Below are 18,997 nucleotides of genomic sequence, written 5' to 3' on the forward strand. Positions count from 1 at the left end.
AGCCAGCTTTCTGGTTGGGAGAGAGTAGAGCAGCCACCTCTGCTTCACTCTGGATTAATGAAGGCATTTCTAAAAAGTCCCCCTTTGCAAAATCCTTCGCCCCCCCCACCCCCCGAATGTGCTTTAGTAATGAGATATTTTGAATATCTGACCCAACATTTTATTTCCCTTTCCCTCTTCATTTGGTGTGTGTAAATTGGAACTTCATTCCTTTAAACCTGTAACAACCTGAGAACCCAGCTTGAGGGGTTTGGGGAGATAAAGTGGGGGGAAAAAAAACAAAAAACCTTAGCTGTCTGCCTGTCTTTCTTGAGGAACAGTGCAAAGTGGCGGTTTGGGGGTTTTTTCCTCCCTCCCCAAACTAGGGAAGCGTTAATTATAATGAAAGGAGAAGTTCAGGCACCGCTCGGGGTGTTTAGAGGAAACGTGCAGGGCTGTGCTGGACTGGGACTGTACAGCCCCCATGGGGGACACACCTAGCCAGAGCTTTTGGAGCAGCACCGTGGGTCAGGCAATGGAGCCGGGCCCCTGCCCTGTGCCTCCGAGCGCATTCAGCGCTGGCTTGGGGCCGGGCCCGTAGGGCAAAGGTTGCTGCAGCAGGCCCTGGGGCCGGTGCGGGGAGCGCCGCACTGTGCACGGACCGGGCAGCCGACACCCCGCGTGTGTCCCCGGAGCAGTTCAGTCCTGTCCCCTGCGGCAGGACCACCCCCGCAGAGCCACCTCCTGGCCCGGCGCAGGTGACACTGACACTGGCGGCTGCTCCGGCCACCGCCGAGCTTCCTGCTTCCCAGAAGGTGCCGGCGCCGCGGCAACAGGAACTGAGGCTGGGAGGAGGCGGTGCCGCCGCTCCCCGCCGCGCTCACGGCCCGAGCCGGGGGAGCGGAGCAGCCATGGGCCACCGCCAGCAGCCGCTGTAACCTCCCCCTCCCCCGGGGCCGGCGCGTCCCTCCTTTCCCTGCCGGCCGGGCGAGGTGTTTCCCCGCGGGGGCGCGGACCGGCCGCCCGGGGCCAGAGATGTGACCATGGACAGCAGGATCAAGTGAGTGCCGGCAGGCAGGGGGAGCGGCGCGGGGGCTGCTCGGCGGAGGGGGCGGCCGAGGCGGCTCTGGGGGCTGCGCTGGAGGAGGGACTAGGCCTCAAAGCCTCCCCCAACCTGGCGGGGTGTGGGGCAGGGGCCTGGCTATGCGCTGGGCACGCACAGGGGGCGGCTGAGCAGAGCCCCGGGGCACGACAGGAGCTGGACTGCACCGGGCTGTCATGGGAGTCCACATGGCAAAATCCCCTTTTCCCCGCAGGTATGACACTGGCAGCCTCAGAGTGAACAGCTGGTGGCTCCCCACCCAATTCTCCATCCCCCAGTGGAGACGCCCTGCCATGAATCCTACAGCCCGCCCCACAAGGAGAGCTTGTCAACCCCACACCCTTCCTTCCCCCAAAGAAACCCCTCTTTGCTTTAGCGTCCTCTATTCCCAGCGAGAGACTGGAGAACACACACTCTGCCAAAATGACGCCCCCCCCCCCTTCAATCATCAGAGACTGTTGTACGTGCACCTTAAAGTGAGCCCCACTTGCTAAATCCTTCATCATCAGAGGATGAGATAAAGGTACACAGGGCCTTATAATAATCTTCATCCCAGTGAAGGAGTCTGCCCCACAAGTGGAAGAATTGACAGGCCATTGTTTCTGTCTCTGGGAGCATACACATAACTAGTCTTCATAGAAGACAGTGCCAGCCTAAGGTTTGGTACCTACGAAACTTCTCAGAAGAATGTCCACGATGACTTGTTTGGGTGTTAGGTGGATTACAAAAACAATACTGAACAAACTTTTGCACTTCTACTTTTTGCCTATTTATTGTCTCTTTGTATCTATTGCCAATAAATGGTGATTTTTAAAAAATATTCCAGCTATTTTACTTTACTGTCATATTTGTGAAAAATACAGATGAATGAGTCTTGGTTTTGAAAAACAGCTACAAAAATAGTGTGTAAAACTAGTAACATCAAAACAGAGGTTGTTTATAAACATTCTTCTAAGGAATCTATCATCTTTCTATTTGATTATTGAAGAAAATTACGGTTTTCCAAGAAGTTAGAATAATTCTACCTCGAGAGAATTTTAGTGTAACCCAGATGTATTGAAAAAGTAACTTTTGTGAAGTTAATTTTTTGTGATGGTTTGAAGCTACTTGCCCATTGTGAATAGTCCCATTGATTTCCTTAATTCAGTAATTGATGAGAGGTTAAATCTGAATTTTGTAAACTGACAGTAATCTGTATTTATGATGAATCTGCTATTTAATAATTATAATAGAAATGAAAGTCAGTCTGACATATATCACACTAGTTTGACATATTTCTTGACACTTCTAAGTATAAGTAACACCTTCTATGTGGGAGGTGAAGAGTAAACCTAGAACTTTTCTGTGGAAGCAGTCTTTGTGGTGGTGTACTGAGGGAAGAAACACATTTTCACACTCTGTCTTATTGACTGTAAATTCAGTTAAGAAGTTGAGCTCCGAAGTCCCAATCCTGTATTTGAGACACTTTTTTAATGGAAATGAATGTGTTAAATCCAGCATTCTGATTTTCCACTCCTTTAAGGAAGGGGGAAAATGTGCCAAAAGAGCAAAAACACACCTAGGTTTAAATTTCATTTAACCCTTTCATGGTAGAGGGATTCCACTCTTCTCACTACAGGCTGGGTTCTTACAGCTCAGTTTTGCCCTCATTTAAATGAGTGTAACTCTAATTAGATTCATTCTGATCTTGCTAGCTGAGGGGAGAAACAATGGATCATTTTCTTTTCTGTTACACTCCTGTAAATCTCAAGTAGTCTGGGTTTACACTGGTGTAACTGAGAGCAAAACTTAGACAAAAAAATAAAAAAAGTGCAGAACTAGCTCATTCAGGATCCTCCTTTAAGATTTTCCAATTGAATAATGTAAAAAGTGATGCAGGGAAGGAATATGATGTGGAAAGATATGTGATTGTTGCTCAGAAATTTGATATCAGTCTTAATATAAATGCATATTGTCAATACTTGGTGACAAAATAAATGATAGAAAACACATTAAGTAACTGGTGACCTCTGAAAGTTTCCCTCTAGTCCAGAGGTGGGCAAACTACGACCCGCGGGCCACATCCGGCCCGCGGGACCCTGAGCTCCTGGCCCTGGAGGCTTGCCCCCGGCACCTCCCATGCTCTTCCCCCTCCCCTGCAGCCTCAGCTCACTGCACCACCGGCGCAATGCTCTCGATGGTGGGGCTGCGAGCTTCTGGGGCAGCGCAGCTGCAGAGTCCGGCCTGACCTGGTGCTCTGTGCTGCACGGTGGCGGGGCTGGCTCCAGCCAGACAGCGCGGCTGTAGCGCCACCAGCCACCGGTACTCCAGGCAGCGGGGTAAGGGGGCAGGGGAGTTTGGGGTGGTGGTGGTCAGGAGGCGGGGTTGTGGCTAGGAGGTGGGGCGGTCAGAGGGCGGGGAACAGGGCTTGAATGGGGGCAGGGGTCCCGGGGGGGGCAGTCAGGAAGGAGAGGGAGGGTTGGATGGGGGAGCGGGGGGCAGTCAGGGGCAGGGGTTCTGGGGGCAGTCAGGGGACAGGGAGAGGGGGTGGTTGGATGGGGCAGGGGTCCCGGGGGGGGCAGTCAGGAATGAGAGGAGGGGTTGGATGGGGCGATGGGGGGCAGTCAGGGGCAGCCGTTCTGGGGGCTGACAGGGGACAGGGAGCGGGGTGTGTGTGTGGATGGGGCAGGGGTCCCGGGTGGGCCGTCAGGGAACAGGGTGCGTGGGATGGGGCAGGAGTCCAGGGGTGTGTGTCAGTGGGCGAGAAGCGGGGGGGGGGGGAGGGGTCGGGGTCGGATAGGGGGCAGGGCCGGGCCACACCTGGCTGTTTGGGGAGGCACAGCCTCCCCTAACTGGCCCTCCATACAATTTCTGAAACCCGATGTGGCCCTCGGGCCAAAAAGTTTGCCCGCCCCTGCTCTAGTCCAAAATCCCTCTAAAACTTTTTTTAAAAACTTGTATTGAATTATCAATCTGTGATATGCTTTATATGCATCATTTTAGAAACCTGGGGCCCAGTCTTGAATTCCTTACTTGTGAAAAACTGCTGACTTCTATAGGCATTTTACTCAAGAAAAGAGTTCAAACCTGGACCCTTTATGTGGTTACTTAGATAAATAATTGATATGGTGGAGGTTATAATATTTGCTTTTAATATAAATGGCAGATTGCTCATCAGAATGAGAATTTAAATAACTCAGAATGGTAAAAATAAATTAAGGGTTGCTTCTGAACCTAACATAATAAATCAAGAAATTACTGAAATGTACAAGTTTATTCACAGACAGAGAATGTTGTATAGGTACTTGTGGCTGTTCTGTTCAAATAATTATTTAAATTTAGGCTAGGGTTGGGTAATGAGCTATCAGCCAACAAATGCAAATGTAATTCATAATTACTGGATTAATATTTTCTCAGTGGTTGAATTGTTGTGTATGGGATTCAATCCTTAAACATGCCAGTGGCAGTAACTTCTGAAGGAGATAGTAAGGTGACTGTCAAGTTTCAGTTGGTGACCAAATATATTAAAAAGATAAATGTGCTAATGGCTCAGTTTGCAGGAATTAAGATGGAAGCCTAATCCTGGTTCACTCTCTTCATACCTTAAAAACAGAAGTGGTTCAACCTGGTGAAGTGGAAAAGGCTATCAGAGAGGCCCAATCTACATACTGGTTTCTAATTGATAGATAATAAAGAAATTAGCAGCATTTTTTCCATCTGTAAAGTTCAGTTTTGTAAAGCAAACTGTCAGCAAGTTTAAAATTGTATTTACTTCAACACGACTATTTAAAATGGGGTAATGACATAATGAAAGGACTGAAGAGCTCTCAAACACATAGGACTACGATTTATCAGTGTAATCACAGAATTTTGATTGTTTTAACAATCATATAATTATTCTCAATTCTTGTTTCTGTTGCCTATTCTTTTTTGAAAAGTGTGTGAATATATTACAGGATGTGAAGGAAAATATGACTTCTGAAATCTTACAAAACATCCAAATAATTGAGATTCTCTCTCTCTAATTTTATAGTGTCAAATGGAGTGGAAAGGATATAACATTATGGACACTGTAGAGAAGGCTTGATAATCTAGATCAGTCTATGTGGTTTGTGACATATGTATGACTAATCAATTGTCTTGTTTTTTATTTCCAGGGAAAATCCAGAAAGTACGTTTGATTTGGTACTCAAGGTAAAATGCCAGGCTTCTGAAAATGAAGGTAATGTACTCCAACTGTTGGCATTTATTTATAGAAACTAGGGATGGAAAAGACCCTATTAGATTATTTAGTCCACACACCCTCTATTTTGTCACCTCATGCTTTGAAGTGTTGATAGTTTGGAATTCTGTTACTGCTTATTGCTATTATTCTAATTCATTTTTCAGTTATTAATATTCTGATGGTAGAAGGGCAAGCATTTACAGCAGTTTATTGTTGATATGGTGGTTTGTGTTACATACTTATACCATTTTAATTCCTATAATCTTTCAGTCCATAAAACGTAGATTTAATAAGTCATTTCATTTTAGTGGTATGTCTCAGAACTGGGACTCGAGTACTTTGATTTCTCCGTTTGTCTCTTTGGAAGTAAAAAAATACCTAAGTAGCAGAAAATAACTTTTACTGTAGCAATTTTGGAATAGGGCAAATGGCATTGTGAGCTGACTTGAATTGGTATTAGCAATTAGTTTCATACTCCTATAAACACTCTGGTGAAAGAGATATGGTGCTGCAGGAGTACTAACAAGATCACAATCCTAGTCAGTTATCTGAGCAAGTCTTTTGGTTGCAATTTGCATGTAGGAAAACATGCGACTTCTCAGGTTGAAGTTAAAGTGCTGACTAGAATTGACTAGAATTTCTAATGAGAGACTCAACAAGAATAATGGCATATAACTAGTTTTACATCTTCTAGGACATCAGTGTGTCCCGCTCCTTTTAGCAATTCCAATAGAGGCAACTTTCTGGTCATCTCCCGTTCTCCTGCTCTTTCTCTATACTCTCTCCCTTGGTAACCCACTGTCCATTCTCATATCCTGAATGATAATGAGACCCTGATCTATCTCTCCACACCTGATCTGTCTCCCATGGCCTGTCTTTGCTTTGTGACTGTCTATCTGACATCTTTTTTTGGATGTCCAGCCACATTTCAACTCATCTTCCCCTTCACCGAGGCTTGCAACTTTCATGTCATATTCAGTTTCTTTCTCTCCAAGATATAGTCTGACAATCCGTCTGGTGCTTCCTGTCTGGTATCTTTAAAATCTGTCCCTTTTCTATTCCTACTGCCAGAACCTTGATCCATACTCTTGTCATCTCTTGCTTTGATTACTACAGCATCTTCATTTCTGACCATGATTCTCATGTCGTATCCTTCAAGTCTGTCCAGTGTGCTGTTACCAGAAATGTTTGCCTCACCTACAGCTCTGTGATATCTGCCTGGTCAAATCCTACATTGGTGTACACTCCACTTCTGCATCACATTCAAACTCCCTATACTCACCTTCAGGACTACAAGGCTTGGCTTCTGCTTACACCTCAACACTAGTTTCTTGGCACTTCCCCAGCTCTCACTGTATGTGCTATTTCAGTTCATCTTAACACTCCTTTGATTGTCTTCTGCTACAAGAGACTGTGCCTTTTCTCATGAGCCCTGTATGGAGTATACTTCTGGCCCTGTGTGCCAGGTTGTTTTGCTCTTCTCATCTTCTCAAAGCACTCCTCAAAACATATTTTGGTTACTCTCCTATTCCTGTCCTCACTCCCAAATCTTCACACATTAACATGTATTTTTTAAAAGGAAGCAACTGGATGGGTACTTACCAAGTATATATTTTGATTTCTATTCCATATAGAAATCCTCATCACCATAGAATATGAGCATTTGACAAGTGGTGCGTTAAGCAACATGTGTGGTTCAGTCTCCCTCTCATCCTGTCCCCAGGGGGAGAATTGTGTGTCCAATGTAGTGGGGTCTTTTTGGTAGGGTTTGGTAGGTGTGATGGTCCATTGTTCATGAGGGAGTTAATTTCACAGTCTCAGAGCAGCCCGTAAGAAAGCTTGGTACCTTGCACAGATGAGCTTTACCCATATGGTCCAAAGTTTTGTTGTACCTGTTGTGGTGGTCTTTTAGATATGCTTGGACCAGGCCCTTGATGCCTGGAAGCGAAAGACAGAGACTTTGAATTTGACTCACTATTTTATGGGGAAACTTTTGTAGAGAGCAGAGGACAGGTTTGTTGTGCTCACGGTGTGGTGAGGTGAGGATGTGCTACAGTGTTCTGTACGAGCTGGAATTTCCTATGTGTTGAAGGCTTCATGCCCAGGTATATTGTAGTGCTGTAGTCCAGATAGGAGATGAAAAAGATATGAATCAGTGAGGTTAGGTCACCATCTACTATGATGGGATGGAGTCTTCTAGACAGCTACAGATGTTGGAAAGCATTACTTGTGGATGCTATGTGAGTGCTTATCATCAGTGAGCAATCCAGGAACCACCCCAAAACTCCCAGCTGAACTGATGAATTATGAGGTATGCGCCTTCCACCAAAGAAGACTGCACCTTGGGTGCAGACTCTTCAGAGCGTTTTCCTCTGCCCACCTCTATCTTGCATGGGTTGAACTTCAGCCAGCTGTTTTTAATCCATGAGCAGAGTCCAGTGCTTGGATGAGATATTTTATGTTGAGTGCTATGGTCATATATGGTGATGTGTAGGTAGAGCTGTGTCATCTATGTATTGCTGGCACGTAAGTCTCTATTTTCTTACCAGTTCGCCTAGTGGCTGCATGTTGATCTTGAATAGGACTGGAGAGAGAATTGAGCCTTCTGAAATGTCACAAGTGAAAGGTCTAGTGGCTGAGGTGCAGTTCCCATCACCATTCTTAGGGTGTCACTTGTATATTATAATTATCATCTTTCCATACTCTGGGCATCACATTAGATTGTCTCTTGTATTAAGTCTAATTTAGATCACAAATGCCTCGGGGCAGGGATCTGTCATTGTGTTTGCCTGTGGCACTGAGAGTACAATAGTAGTGTGTCAAATAAATACATCTGAGTATTAAGACTGAATTTATTTAAGGAATTATTGTACATGTAACAAGAGATGAATGTGTAATTTCTCTAACACAGCTTTAAAAACTGAGCACAGGTTTGTTTTACTAAACAGGGAGCTTTCCAGGTCAATTTATTATAAGGCTAACAAATTTTACAATTACCCTGTATTGGAAGACTTGCCTTTAAACAGATTTTCATGCTATGATAATGTTTTGAATATATCGTATATCAAAACAACGTCCATTCACCAGTTTCTTTGCTTGTGCCCCTTTCTTTCTCATGAAAGAGAATTGTGTTTAAATAGGGACTTTCTCTCTCGCATCCCATCTGCTTCTTGTACTTGATCCTGCAGTGAAGTCAGGGTTGAATCTGTGACATCACTGTCATCAGTGTTGCTGTGGAACTATCACAAGCACAGAATTATGATCTCCCTGCATGAGTGAGCAGCAGGAGAAGTTGAGTTAGGAGGGAGAAAGACCTTAATGTGACCCAGAGATCTTTAAGGTTTTCATTTCAAGTTTGTTCTAGAGTGAGCTCCTCTTTTAGTTATTTTCTGCATTTTGTTTAACCACCCTGTGTTGTGCTACAGTTCAAACAAATAAGTAAAAACTAACACAGCCCTGCTGTGTCTGACTATAAATAAGCTAGTATTTTTAAATAGGATGCTGCACACCTGTACAAGTTTGTTTATGATGTGACACACAGTAATTCACACTTAAAATTAGCACTTTCCAAAGATGAGTTTTGACAGCTGAACATTTTTAAATAACCCCTAAAATATAACACATCTTTTTTGGAAACAGTCCTGACAACCTTGAAAGTGTTTTTTTCAATCATAGCTGAGCAAATGCACAAAAAGTGTCATGGGATTTAAATAAGCTGTGAGGGTGGCTTTGAGGAGAAGTTGAATGATTAAAATTATTGCTTCTATAGCCAAGAGTAAAATCCAATAAATAAATAAAATCCAAATGCATGCTATTTTAATTAATTGAAAACTTAATTCAATGAATACAGTAGAACCTCAGAGTTACGAACTGACCAGTCAACCACACACCTCATTTGAAACCGGAAGTACGCAATCAGGCAGCAGCAGAGACGCCCCCCTCCACCCCCCCAAAAGCATATACAGTACAGTACTGTGTTAAATGTAAATAATAAAAAATAAAGGGAAAACATTTTTCTTCTGCATAGTAAAGTTTCAAAGCTGTATTAAGTCAATGTCAGTTGTAAACTTTTGAAAGAACCACCACAATGTTTTGTTAAGAGTTACTAACAACCTCCATTCTTGAGGTGTTCGAAACTCTGAGGGTCTACTGTACAATTGAGAAACTCAAAATAACAGTATTTGATTTACTATGGACCTTTGTTTCAACCTTCATCATTTCATTGTCAGGAAATACTTCTAGTATTTATTTTATTAGGGGGACAATGTATTTACTGATGGTGTAAGAATACAGACACAGAAAAAAGGCCTTAGCCAAGTTGGAATATATTGAATGTTACACTTTCAGCAGGGCTAACACTCTTGCTTTTGCCCAATAACTAAGAAAAGTGATAAAGGACTTTACAGTATATAATTGCATTTGAAACTAAATGTTAAATTTATCAGATTGAGATAAATTCTAGTAGATCATCCACAGGTAAAAGCTCTGTTAAATCTAGGTCTGCCTAGCCAATGGGAAATGTTTGATGCCCTCATAATGTGGTCAAAACTGTGTTATCATCAACTAGGGCAGGGTGGGCAAATTTTTTGGCCCGAGGGCCACATTGGGGTTACAAAACTGTATGGAGGGCTGGGTAGGGAAGGCTGTGCTTCCCCAAACAGCCTGGCCCCGCCCCCTATTCGCTCTCTCCCACTTCCTGCCCCCTGACTGCCCCCCTCAGAACTCTTGACCCATCCAACCCCCCTGCTCCTTGTCCCCTAACCGCCACCTCCCGGGACCCCCCGCCCCTAACTGCCCCCCCCGGGACCCCACCCCCTATCCTCCCCCGCTCCCTGTCCCCAGACTGCCCCAACCCCTATCCACACCCCTGCCCCCTGACAGGCCCCCCGGGTCTCTCACACTTATCCACCCCCCCCGTTCCCCATCCCCTGACCGCCCCCCCCCTGAACCTCCGCCCTATCCAACTGCCCCCTGCTCCCCATCCCCCGGGACTCCCTGCCCCTTATCCAACCCCCCGATCCCCTTACCATGCCGCTCAGAGCAGCATGTCTGGCTGCTGCGCCACCCGGCCGGAGCCAGACATGCTGCCGCACTGCCCTGCAGGAGCGCGCAGCCCTGCTGCCGAGAGTGCTGCCCGCGCGGCAGCGTAGCTGCAGAGGAGGGGGGACAGCAGGGGAGGGGACGGGGGCTAGCTTCCCCGGCTGAGAGCTCAAGGGCTTGGCAGGACGGTCTCGTGGGCCGGATGTGGCCCGCGGGATGTAGTTTGCCCACCTCTGAACTAGGGGTAACTCAATTAGCATGTGTTAGCTGATCACTGTGGACGGGCATTTCCCGTTCCCCCAAGATACATGTTAAGACAGAGTTCATAAAAATTAGACTAGCTTATGTGCAGCATGGTTTTCTGCATGGGCCAGGAGAACAGTGCTAGCACACTCTAGCAGCAATGAGGTTGTTGCTTGCATGTTTGAAGTGCAGTGTGAACATGGTTCTGCAGTAAATAGAGTAGACATATTTACGTTATTTCTAAGAAAATTGCAAGATTGATTATTTCTGTCAGCATGTCATACCTTAATTTATTTGGCACATTTGAAAAAAAAGTATATGGCAGTAGAAGAAACATTTTTTAGCTGGCATTCTACATTCAGTTATCACTTGTAGAAACAAGGCACAGTTTGAAACCTGTCATTAATATTGTAGAATCTGGAATGTTCATTATATTATTCTAAGCAATGGTGTCAGTCTTCAGACTTTTATTTTTTTTGACTTGTATTCCAGTGTTTTTTGATCTTCTATCTGGTAGAAGAGGCATGCAGTGTCCCACTGCAAACTTCCTCACAGTGGTAACTTGCACATGTCTGTTATTTAGTTATAGCTGTGCTGCTACATTGAAACAAACTTTCTCTCTCTTCCTGGAGACCGTCCTTCATTTGAAGGTTATATGCTGCAGAAGCACCTTTCATTGTCATACCTTAGTGCTGAGGTTTGCTCATAGCTTAATTGAAGCTGTCTATTTGTCCACATCATTTCATTATGAAAGACAAACAGATTTTCCACTATATTAATTTTCCTGAAATGTAGCACAATAGGCAATAAAAATATGCTATTTTGAAGTGGAAAGTCAGCAGGCCACAACTTCTATGAGCATGATAAGCTTTGAACTGTTGCATAGCAAATAAATTCCTTGAACTTGACCTCCAGCATATATATCTCTAGTAGATATGGTCTCCAAACCATTCTTCTCTCACTCCTTGAGAAGAATGTGACTCAAGTTGACCCTTTTCTGTTCAAGTGACAGTAAACCAATTTCCACCCCAGTTCTCTCACCCTGTATGCTAAGTTTGAGATGGTAAAAGGGGCCCAGAGTCCTTTAGGGGGCATGAGGCTCCTGTCCACATGCTGTTTTAACCATTCAAAAATCTTGTATAAACCTAAATAGGTCTAGAAGTATGCGATTTTAGAAGAAGTTGCTTTAATAGTAGAGATTGCTTTGTTCCACTAACTTAGTTTAGCATTATTAATTCCAGTAACATAACTTCTTTTAGATAGGGAGCTGTGTCCAAAGGTTATATCCTCAAAGGATATCTTTAAATGTTTCTTTTCCTGTCTTAAGAAAAAGTTGGGATCCATTGAACAGTGTTAAATGCTGACTGTCTTTTGTTCATTGTTTGTACAGTACCTAGCACAGTGGACTTAGGACTGATGTAGGCACTACGATAATACAAATAATAAATACAAATAATGTTAACAAACCCAGGAGATTTGTGTACTCTTTATTCCAAGTGATGTTTGCTTGGAAAAGACACGTTCAAAAATAATGAAATTGTGCAAATCTCTAATTAAAATGAATTTTAATAATAAGTGAAATGGTTAGTTTCACTAAGGTCAGGTCTACACTAAAAAGTTAATTCGATCCAGCTACATGGCTCAGAGGTGTGACAAAGCCCTGGCTGGGATGATTTAGTGGGTGTTGGTCCTGCTTTGATCAGGGGATTGGACTAGATGACCTCCTGAGGTCTCTTCCAACCCTAATCTTCTACGATTCTATGAAAAATTCACATCCCTGAATGACATAATTAAGCCGACCTAGCCCCTGTTGTAGATAGCTCTAGGTTGATGGAAGAATACTTCCTATACTGTTGATTTAGCTACCCCCTCTCAGGGAGGTTGGTTAACTACATCGTTGTAGTGAGTGGCTACACTGAGCACTACAGCTGTGCTGCTGTATTGTTTTAAGTGTAGACATAGCCTGAGATCTCAATCCTGCAAGCAGTTAAATGCAGGTGGAAATCCCCATTGGCTTCAGTGGGGTTCTGCACTGGAGTCTATGTTCATGGAGCTGCTTGCAGGATTGGGGTTTGTGTGCTCTGTTTGTTGGTATGTTGTCTTCCTCCCACTGCATAGAGCTCTTCATTAACCACAAACACTCTGTGGGTGTAACGTGTACTGATCAGATAACTGTTTTCCTCTGTCAGTTCCTTTTCAGAGCATGACTGAAGTCTGATAAAAAGCTAGTTCGATCAATGTAATGCACCAAGCAATCTGTAGTAATTTTGTTTTTTCAAAATACTTGAAACATTCAATAGAATACCCAGTTATTCTGCAATACGGATATTTTTAAACTGCTGGTTTTCAAGTGGCAGGGTACTAAAGAGACGCTTACCTTCAAAAGTACTGATCTCTACATTTTTAAAAATTGTCTATGGCAGAAAGGTGAATAAAAAGCAGCTACACACTTGTCCTCTGCTATCAATTAATTTGAAATAAGTTTAGTTTTGAATAATGTATTTGAATACCTTCTTAGCAGTGTAATTACTTGAATGTATAGATTATTATAAGACTTAACCAAATGGCTATTAATATAAACATAATAGGTGCTTCAAATAAAGATTAAATACATAGTGTTTTATTAAAAAAAATTAAGGTTTAGTTTGCCCCAATATGATGTTGGAGAAAATGTTGTGTTGCACACAGGCCTAAAATTGTATTATGTGCTACATCCCTCTTCTAGACTTGTGTAATCTTTATGATTATTGCTGTAAGTACTGTAATTGGATACCAGCATTTAGGTGTATGACAAGTTTGCTTTTTAAAACTTGTATCCCTTTTACAAGTTTTTGAAGTTTGTCTTTAGGTTTTTAAAAAAAAGTTTTTAGTAATATGGAGGAATCGAGATTTTTAACAGTTACTCCTTAATTAAAATGTCTGATGATGTTTGTGGTATTGTGAATACAGTATTGCGATGCTGCTTGTGGTAGCAGAGTGCTATAGATAATGGCAACAAAGCATTTTTGTATATGGAGTTTAGGTGTGCATGTTTCGACTTGTTACAGAAGAAGCAATAAGCTGAATGTGATTATTTGTAAAAATGTTTACCCAAAATATGCAGTATTTTCTGCAATGTTGTCATAACTGTAAGTGCATGTTGAAAATTTACTTCAGTTACAACAAATAAAAAGGGTTATTTAATTGTGGATCTATCACTATGAATATTTATATCAGGACTTAATATTCTGGGAGATACACATGAGTCATTAGTTACTATAGTTTAAAGTAAAGGTACTTAACCTGTAATTTATTGACAGTGTAATTATAGCCATATCTAAGATTAGTTCCACTACCCTTAAGGGTTTCTTTTAATTTCCATTATTAAATTTTACAAACATAATGTGACTTTTAAAAAAAAGGATTTACTTGTAACCTGGTTCCTTTACAGTTGTTCTTAACAGATTAGGAGGGTAGTTAACAAATCCTTTGTTTAGTGAAGTATTACACAAACATTTTGAGGGCAAAAGCAGATGAATTGTCTGAGATTGTGCAATATTTTTAAAACCAAAGAATGATGTCGATATTGAACAATCTCAAGAATACAGACCAAAGGTGGTCTTAATATTTGTCTCATGTACACCACCAAGAACACTGTCAGTAGATTACAAATCATAATGATCTCACAAGTATTTTTTTAAAATTCCAGTGACATCTAAGTGGGTTAATATTTATTTTACTGAATTTTCATTTATTTAGTCTGAATGTTTTTTAGGGTAGGAACTAAGTCTTCCAATATGTTTGGGCAGCACCTAGCACGTTGTGGGTGCTATGGGAATACAAATAATAATAATAAATTGAATTTTTTTTTCAATTTACCTCTTAGGACACAGATTTGTGGCTTGGCTCCTTTCACCTTTTCCTTTCCCTTTGACAGGAGTTTGGAGAAGGGAGGAAGTCTGTAGGGATCAGGAGTAATCGAGGGGATGGAAAATTGCTACTGTGCTTTCTTATTTTCTACAGCGCTCTCCCTACAGCCAAGATGATTCTTGGATGTGCGTGCCATGTTGGGAGTGGGGGAGCTGGGAGAAGACATAGGCCAAAGAAGCTATTTATCGTACCCAGCCCTCAGTCTCCACTTTGGCGAAGAGGTCTTTGGGGGGGGGGGGGGGGTTGACTCCCTGCCTCAGCAGTTGTGGGATGTAGGCTGGGGTGGGAGGCCCAGCTGTACCTCACAGGCACCAGCTATAGCAAATGTTGGGCGCAGGCTGTCCGACATGATGTTGAGGGAGATGAATTATGACCTTGAAGACATTTGCTATTGCCTGGCTGTATCAGTTTCTGCATCATGCTAGATGCTATTTATAGATATGTGACCAGTTTGTAGGCAATGGAATACAAGAAAAAAATCTGATAGGTTAGGAAGCATAAATATTAATTTGCCATGAAAAGAACTATTTTGTAGATTTTTAATAGGATGGCCAGTATGTATTTAAGTACATTAATATTAATATAAACGTGTGAGCCAAAGATAGCAAACTTATAGAAGTAGGGTCAGCCTGAGTAAAACATGGCAGTTCTTGCTTTTTTTCTGAAGTTGAATTTGTCTCATTTTAGTTCTTGGATATCTGAGGTAGCTCTGTTCATTTGCTAGCTTTTAAACTTCTGTGTTCAGAAGCATTAAAGAGTTTGACGGCATATTTTCCTCAGCTAGTGTCAGCATACTTCTGCCATCCCACACACTTCACAGTCCATCTTAGAAAGAAAGCTTGCTCTAAGTTGGACTTCATTCTTTGAGGAGAGTTGTTACACTGATAGTTCAGTACATTTGCTGTTCAAGTGTAACTTTAAAGGCTTCTCTTTCACTTTCGGTACGAACTTAAAATGTATTGTACTATAACAATTTATGTTGATTTTAAGGTTTACAAATCCTGTCTGCAGTCATAAGTGTCTCTCTGTCTCCCCACCCATTGAAGAGAGTGGAATGCCATGTTTCTTCTCTGAATCACAGAAGTGTTATTTTAATTTGTTTCTTTCCCAGCTGTGATATTGCCTGGTGATGCCCTAGGTGTGCCTATCACACAATTTTGTTGGGATAGGTAGTTCTATATATAAATCAATAAAATTATGCTTTTGCATTCCAAAATTCACAAAAGAGACTACTATAAAAGCTATTTTGCCAGTACAAAGTACTGGAGGATGTTTTTTTTTTTAAATAACTAAAATTGTTTTTTCAAAGCAAATTAGTGCTTTTACTGCTTAAAGAACTTCTGTATATTAAGAGCAACTTGTGCATACTTCCACTTGAAGATCAATGTATAAAGTAATCTCTTTTTGCATAGGAGACCTTGTCTTGTGATAACCCCTTGATACGAAGAGTCAGGATTCTCCGATGAAAATAATGTTGTTTATTGATAGAAGCTTAGGTCTGCACACTCTAAGTAAACAACTGCTCTAACACTAAATTATTGGCTATAAATTTTGCCCCTTTGCATTGACATTTGAAATAGAGAATTTTGGAATGGGATGAAAAGGCAAAGATTCTGAAGTTAACTCTATATTAGGAATTTAGTAAGCTCTTTGAGTGGGAAGGACTCTATCTTACTATGAGTTTGCATACTGCCTACCTCATTGGGACTTTGGTCTCAGCTGAGGCCTCCTAGATGCTATATATAAAAATAACTTTGAAAAGGTGTTAGTACACCTCTACCCCGATATAATGCAACCCGATATAACATGAATTTGGATATAACGCGGTAAAGCAGCGCTCCGGGGGGGAGGGGGGGAAGAGTGGGGGAGGGGCTGCGCACTCCGACGGATCAAAGCAAGTTCAATATAGCGCGGTTTCGCCTATAACACAGTAAGATTTTTTGGCTCCCGAGGACAGCATTATATTGGGGTAGAGGTGTATGTATATCTGTATATTATTCCCGTGGAAGCTTCAAGTGAGTTTCACTAAGCTTGAAGTGATGGGTGTTCTTAGGGAGGCAAGATATTCTTGTACATGGACTCAAGCAGTGGGAGTCAGGTGGTGTAGATTTTATTCCTGTCTCTGCCACTGACTTGAGTAGGGTGCTTAATTTTTCTGTGCCACAGTTTCCTTATCTGTGATATTACTATTATTTTGTTTCTTATTTGTATTACTATAATGCCTAGGAGCCCTAGTTATGAACCAGTACCCCACTGTGCTAGATACTGTACAAACACAGAACAAAAGATGGTCCTTGCTGGAATGGGCATTTTTACAGGGCATCTGGCCCTTTAAGGGAAGCTGGGCCTGGCCTCACCTATGACCGATTAGCTATCTCCTAGCTCAGATTGCTTAGGTGGCAATAAAAGCCCGCAAGTGGCTCATTTGGGGTGGAGAGCTGCAGAAAGTGGGTTGGCTCCTGTGGCAGTCACAGAAGCAGGGTGACTCTCAAGAAAGCACCCGATAAGTGTGAACCTGTGGGCAAGAGGGAAGAGCCTTTGTTTTTGTTTTCTACCCAACTTTCATGAAAAATTCCTGGGTTTTGAAAAAAAATATTCAGGTTACTAAGTTTTTACCTGGATTTTCCAAGTGCTGGAACTCCCCAACCCAGCTACCTCCGTGCAGAGTCCCCACTGCACAGAGGAGGGTAATGGGTGGTAGGTGGCTGCTGCTGCACTGTAGGGAGCAACAGGGGCAGGGAGCCAGGTCCTAGCAGCTGAGGGGGTCCCTGCCCATCTTGCTTCCCTATCACGTGCCTCCCTGTCTGTCTTGCTTCCCCACTGCACAGTGGGGGAGTAAGATGGGTGGGAAACCAGGCAATAGACCCTGTTTACTTTCTCTGCTGGGTAGAGCTGCCTCCTGACCCTGGACCATCAGCGTGGCCTCACCTGTTTCCCCTGCACAATGGGGTAGTGAGGTGGGCAGGGAGCTGGGTTGCAGCAGCCGAGACCACCCAACCACTGCAGTGACAGCCCCGCAGGAAGCAGAAGGATCCCCTCGCTCCTCTGCCCACTACCTCCTGTGAGTACAGGGCACCCCAATCTCATTGCCCTCTGCCCTTTTGTCTTTGGTTTTTACAGTTTTCACCCATTTTTAATTTTTTTAAATAAACACTTATAAATTCCTGGGAAATTTTAATCAAAAACCAAAAATGAAGGGCCTTGGGGATATATAGCCCCCTTCAGAAGATCCTCGTTCGGGGAAAAGATGGGGTTTATACATGAAACTTGCATTGAATTGTTTTATTATGAAGAAATAAAGCTGAAGCATTGTGAAAGAGCCTGACCCAGATTTTAGGTATGGGGTCAGTGTAACCCACACACCTTCTGGGTGTGGTGTTCTGTCCCATCTAGTGGCACCGAGACCACTTAGAGAGAGTTAAATGAGTCTGCTCTACAGCCTTAGCTAAGAGCCAGTTGGCTTTTAGCTCATGCGGTAGAGGCTCATGCACTAAGCCTAGGGCCTAGGTTCGATCCCACCCGCCGACGACTGGGGTCTGTCGGCGTTACATCAGTCCTTCCTGGACTGGAGAGGCAGGCCAGCAGCTTTTGTAAACCACTTTGTGATTCTCTGTTGAAAGGTGGTTTTATTAATACCCTGTACTTAGTGGAGATGGGCCTGAACCAAAACTCTGGATCTCAGCATGCATACTTGAATTTAGGGCTTCAAAATTTGGATGTGAATCAGATTTTTCCAAAGTTTGGGTTACCTAGATTCAGCCCATTATGGAGAGAAGCTCAGGTTGCAAACTTATGCCTGAAAATTAGGGTTACCATATTTAAAAAATAAAAAAAAAAGAGGACACGCCACGGGCCCTGGCCCCGCCCCTTTCCCCACCCCCGGCCCCGCCCCAACTCCGCCCTTTCCCCGTCCCTTCCCCAAAGTCCCCGCCCTAACTCCCCCTCCTCCCTCCCAGCCACGCGAAAAGGGCTGCCCGAGCGCTACCGGCTTTACGGTTTGCCGGGCAGCCTCCAGACCCTGCGCCCCCGGCCGGTGCTTCCCCAGCGCAGCTGGAGCCCGGGAGGGGAAGCGCCCAGCCAGGGGCGCAGGGTCTGGAGGCTGCCCGGCAAACCATGAAGCCGGTAGCGCTCGGGCTTCGGGCAGCCCCTATGCCTCCGGACCCTGCGCCCCCGGCCGGGCACTTCTCCTCCCCGGCTCCAGCTGCTCTGCTCCTCCCCTGACTCAGACTTCGGCTCTGTTTAAGAGCCAAGCTGCCCGAGCCAGCGCTACCGGCTTCGGGCAGCCCCCTTGCCTCCGGACTCCAGCCGCCGGCCGGGCACTTCTCCTCCCCGGCTCCAGCTGCTCTGCTCCTCCCCTGACTCAGACTTTGGCTCTGTTTAAGAGCCAAGCTGCCTGAGCCAGCGCTACCGGCTTCGGGCAGCCCCCTTGCCTCCGGACCCTGCGCCGCCGGAGCAGAGCAGCTGGAGCCGGGGAGGAGAAGTGCCCGGCCGGCGGCTGGGGTCCGGAGGCACGGGGGCTG

At 44.0% G+C, this 18,997-nt stretch overlaps 1 protein-coding gene across 1 annotated transcript in view; it reads left to right on the forward strand.

The window, feature by feature from the left end:
* The first annotated feature begins 1,022 nt into the window (after nt 1-1,022).
* The window catches only part of DENND1B (DENN domain containing 1B), a 276,366-nt gene continuing 258,391 nt past the window's right edge, over nt 1,023-18,997 (forward strand). Inside the window, exons 1-2 of the mRNA XM_065409672.1 lie at nt 1,023-1,039; nt 5,218-5,282. Coding sequence (XP_065265744.1) covers nt 1,023-1,039; nt 5,218-5,282 — 82 coding nt within the window. The remainder of the gene's footprint in view (nt 1,040-5,217; nt 5,283-18,997) is intronic.

The sequence above is a fragment of the Emys orbicularis genome, chromosome 8, assembly GCF_028017835.1.
Source record: "Emys orbicularis isolate rEmyOrb1 chromosome 8, rEmyOrb1.hap1, whole genome shotgun sequence".
NCBI classification, from domain to species: domain Eukaryota; kingdom Metazoa; phylum Chordata; order Testudines; family Emydidae; genus Emys; species Emys orbicularis.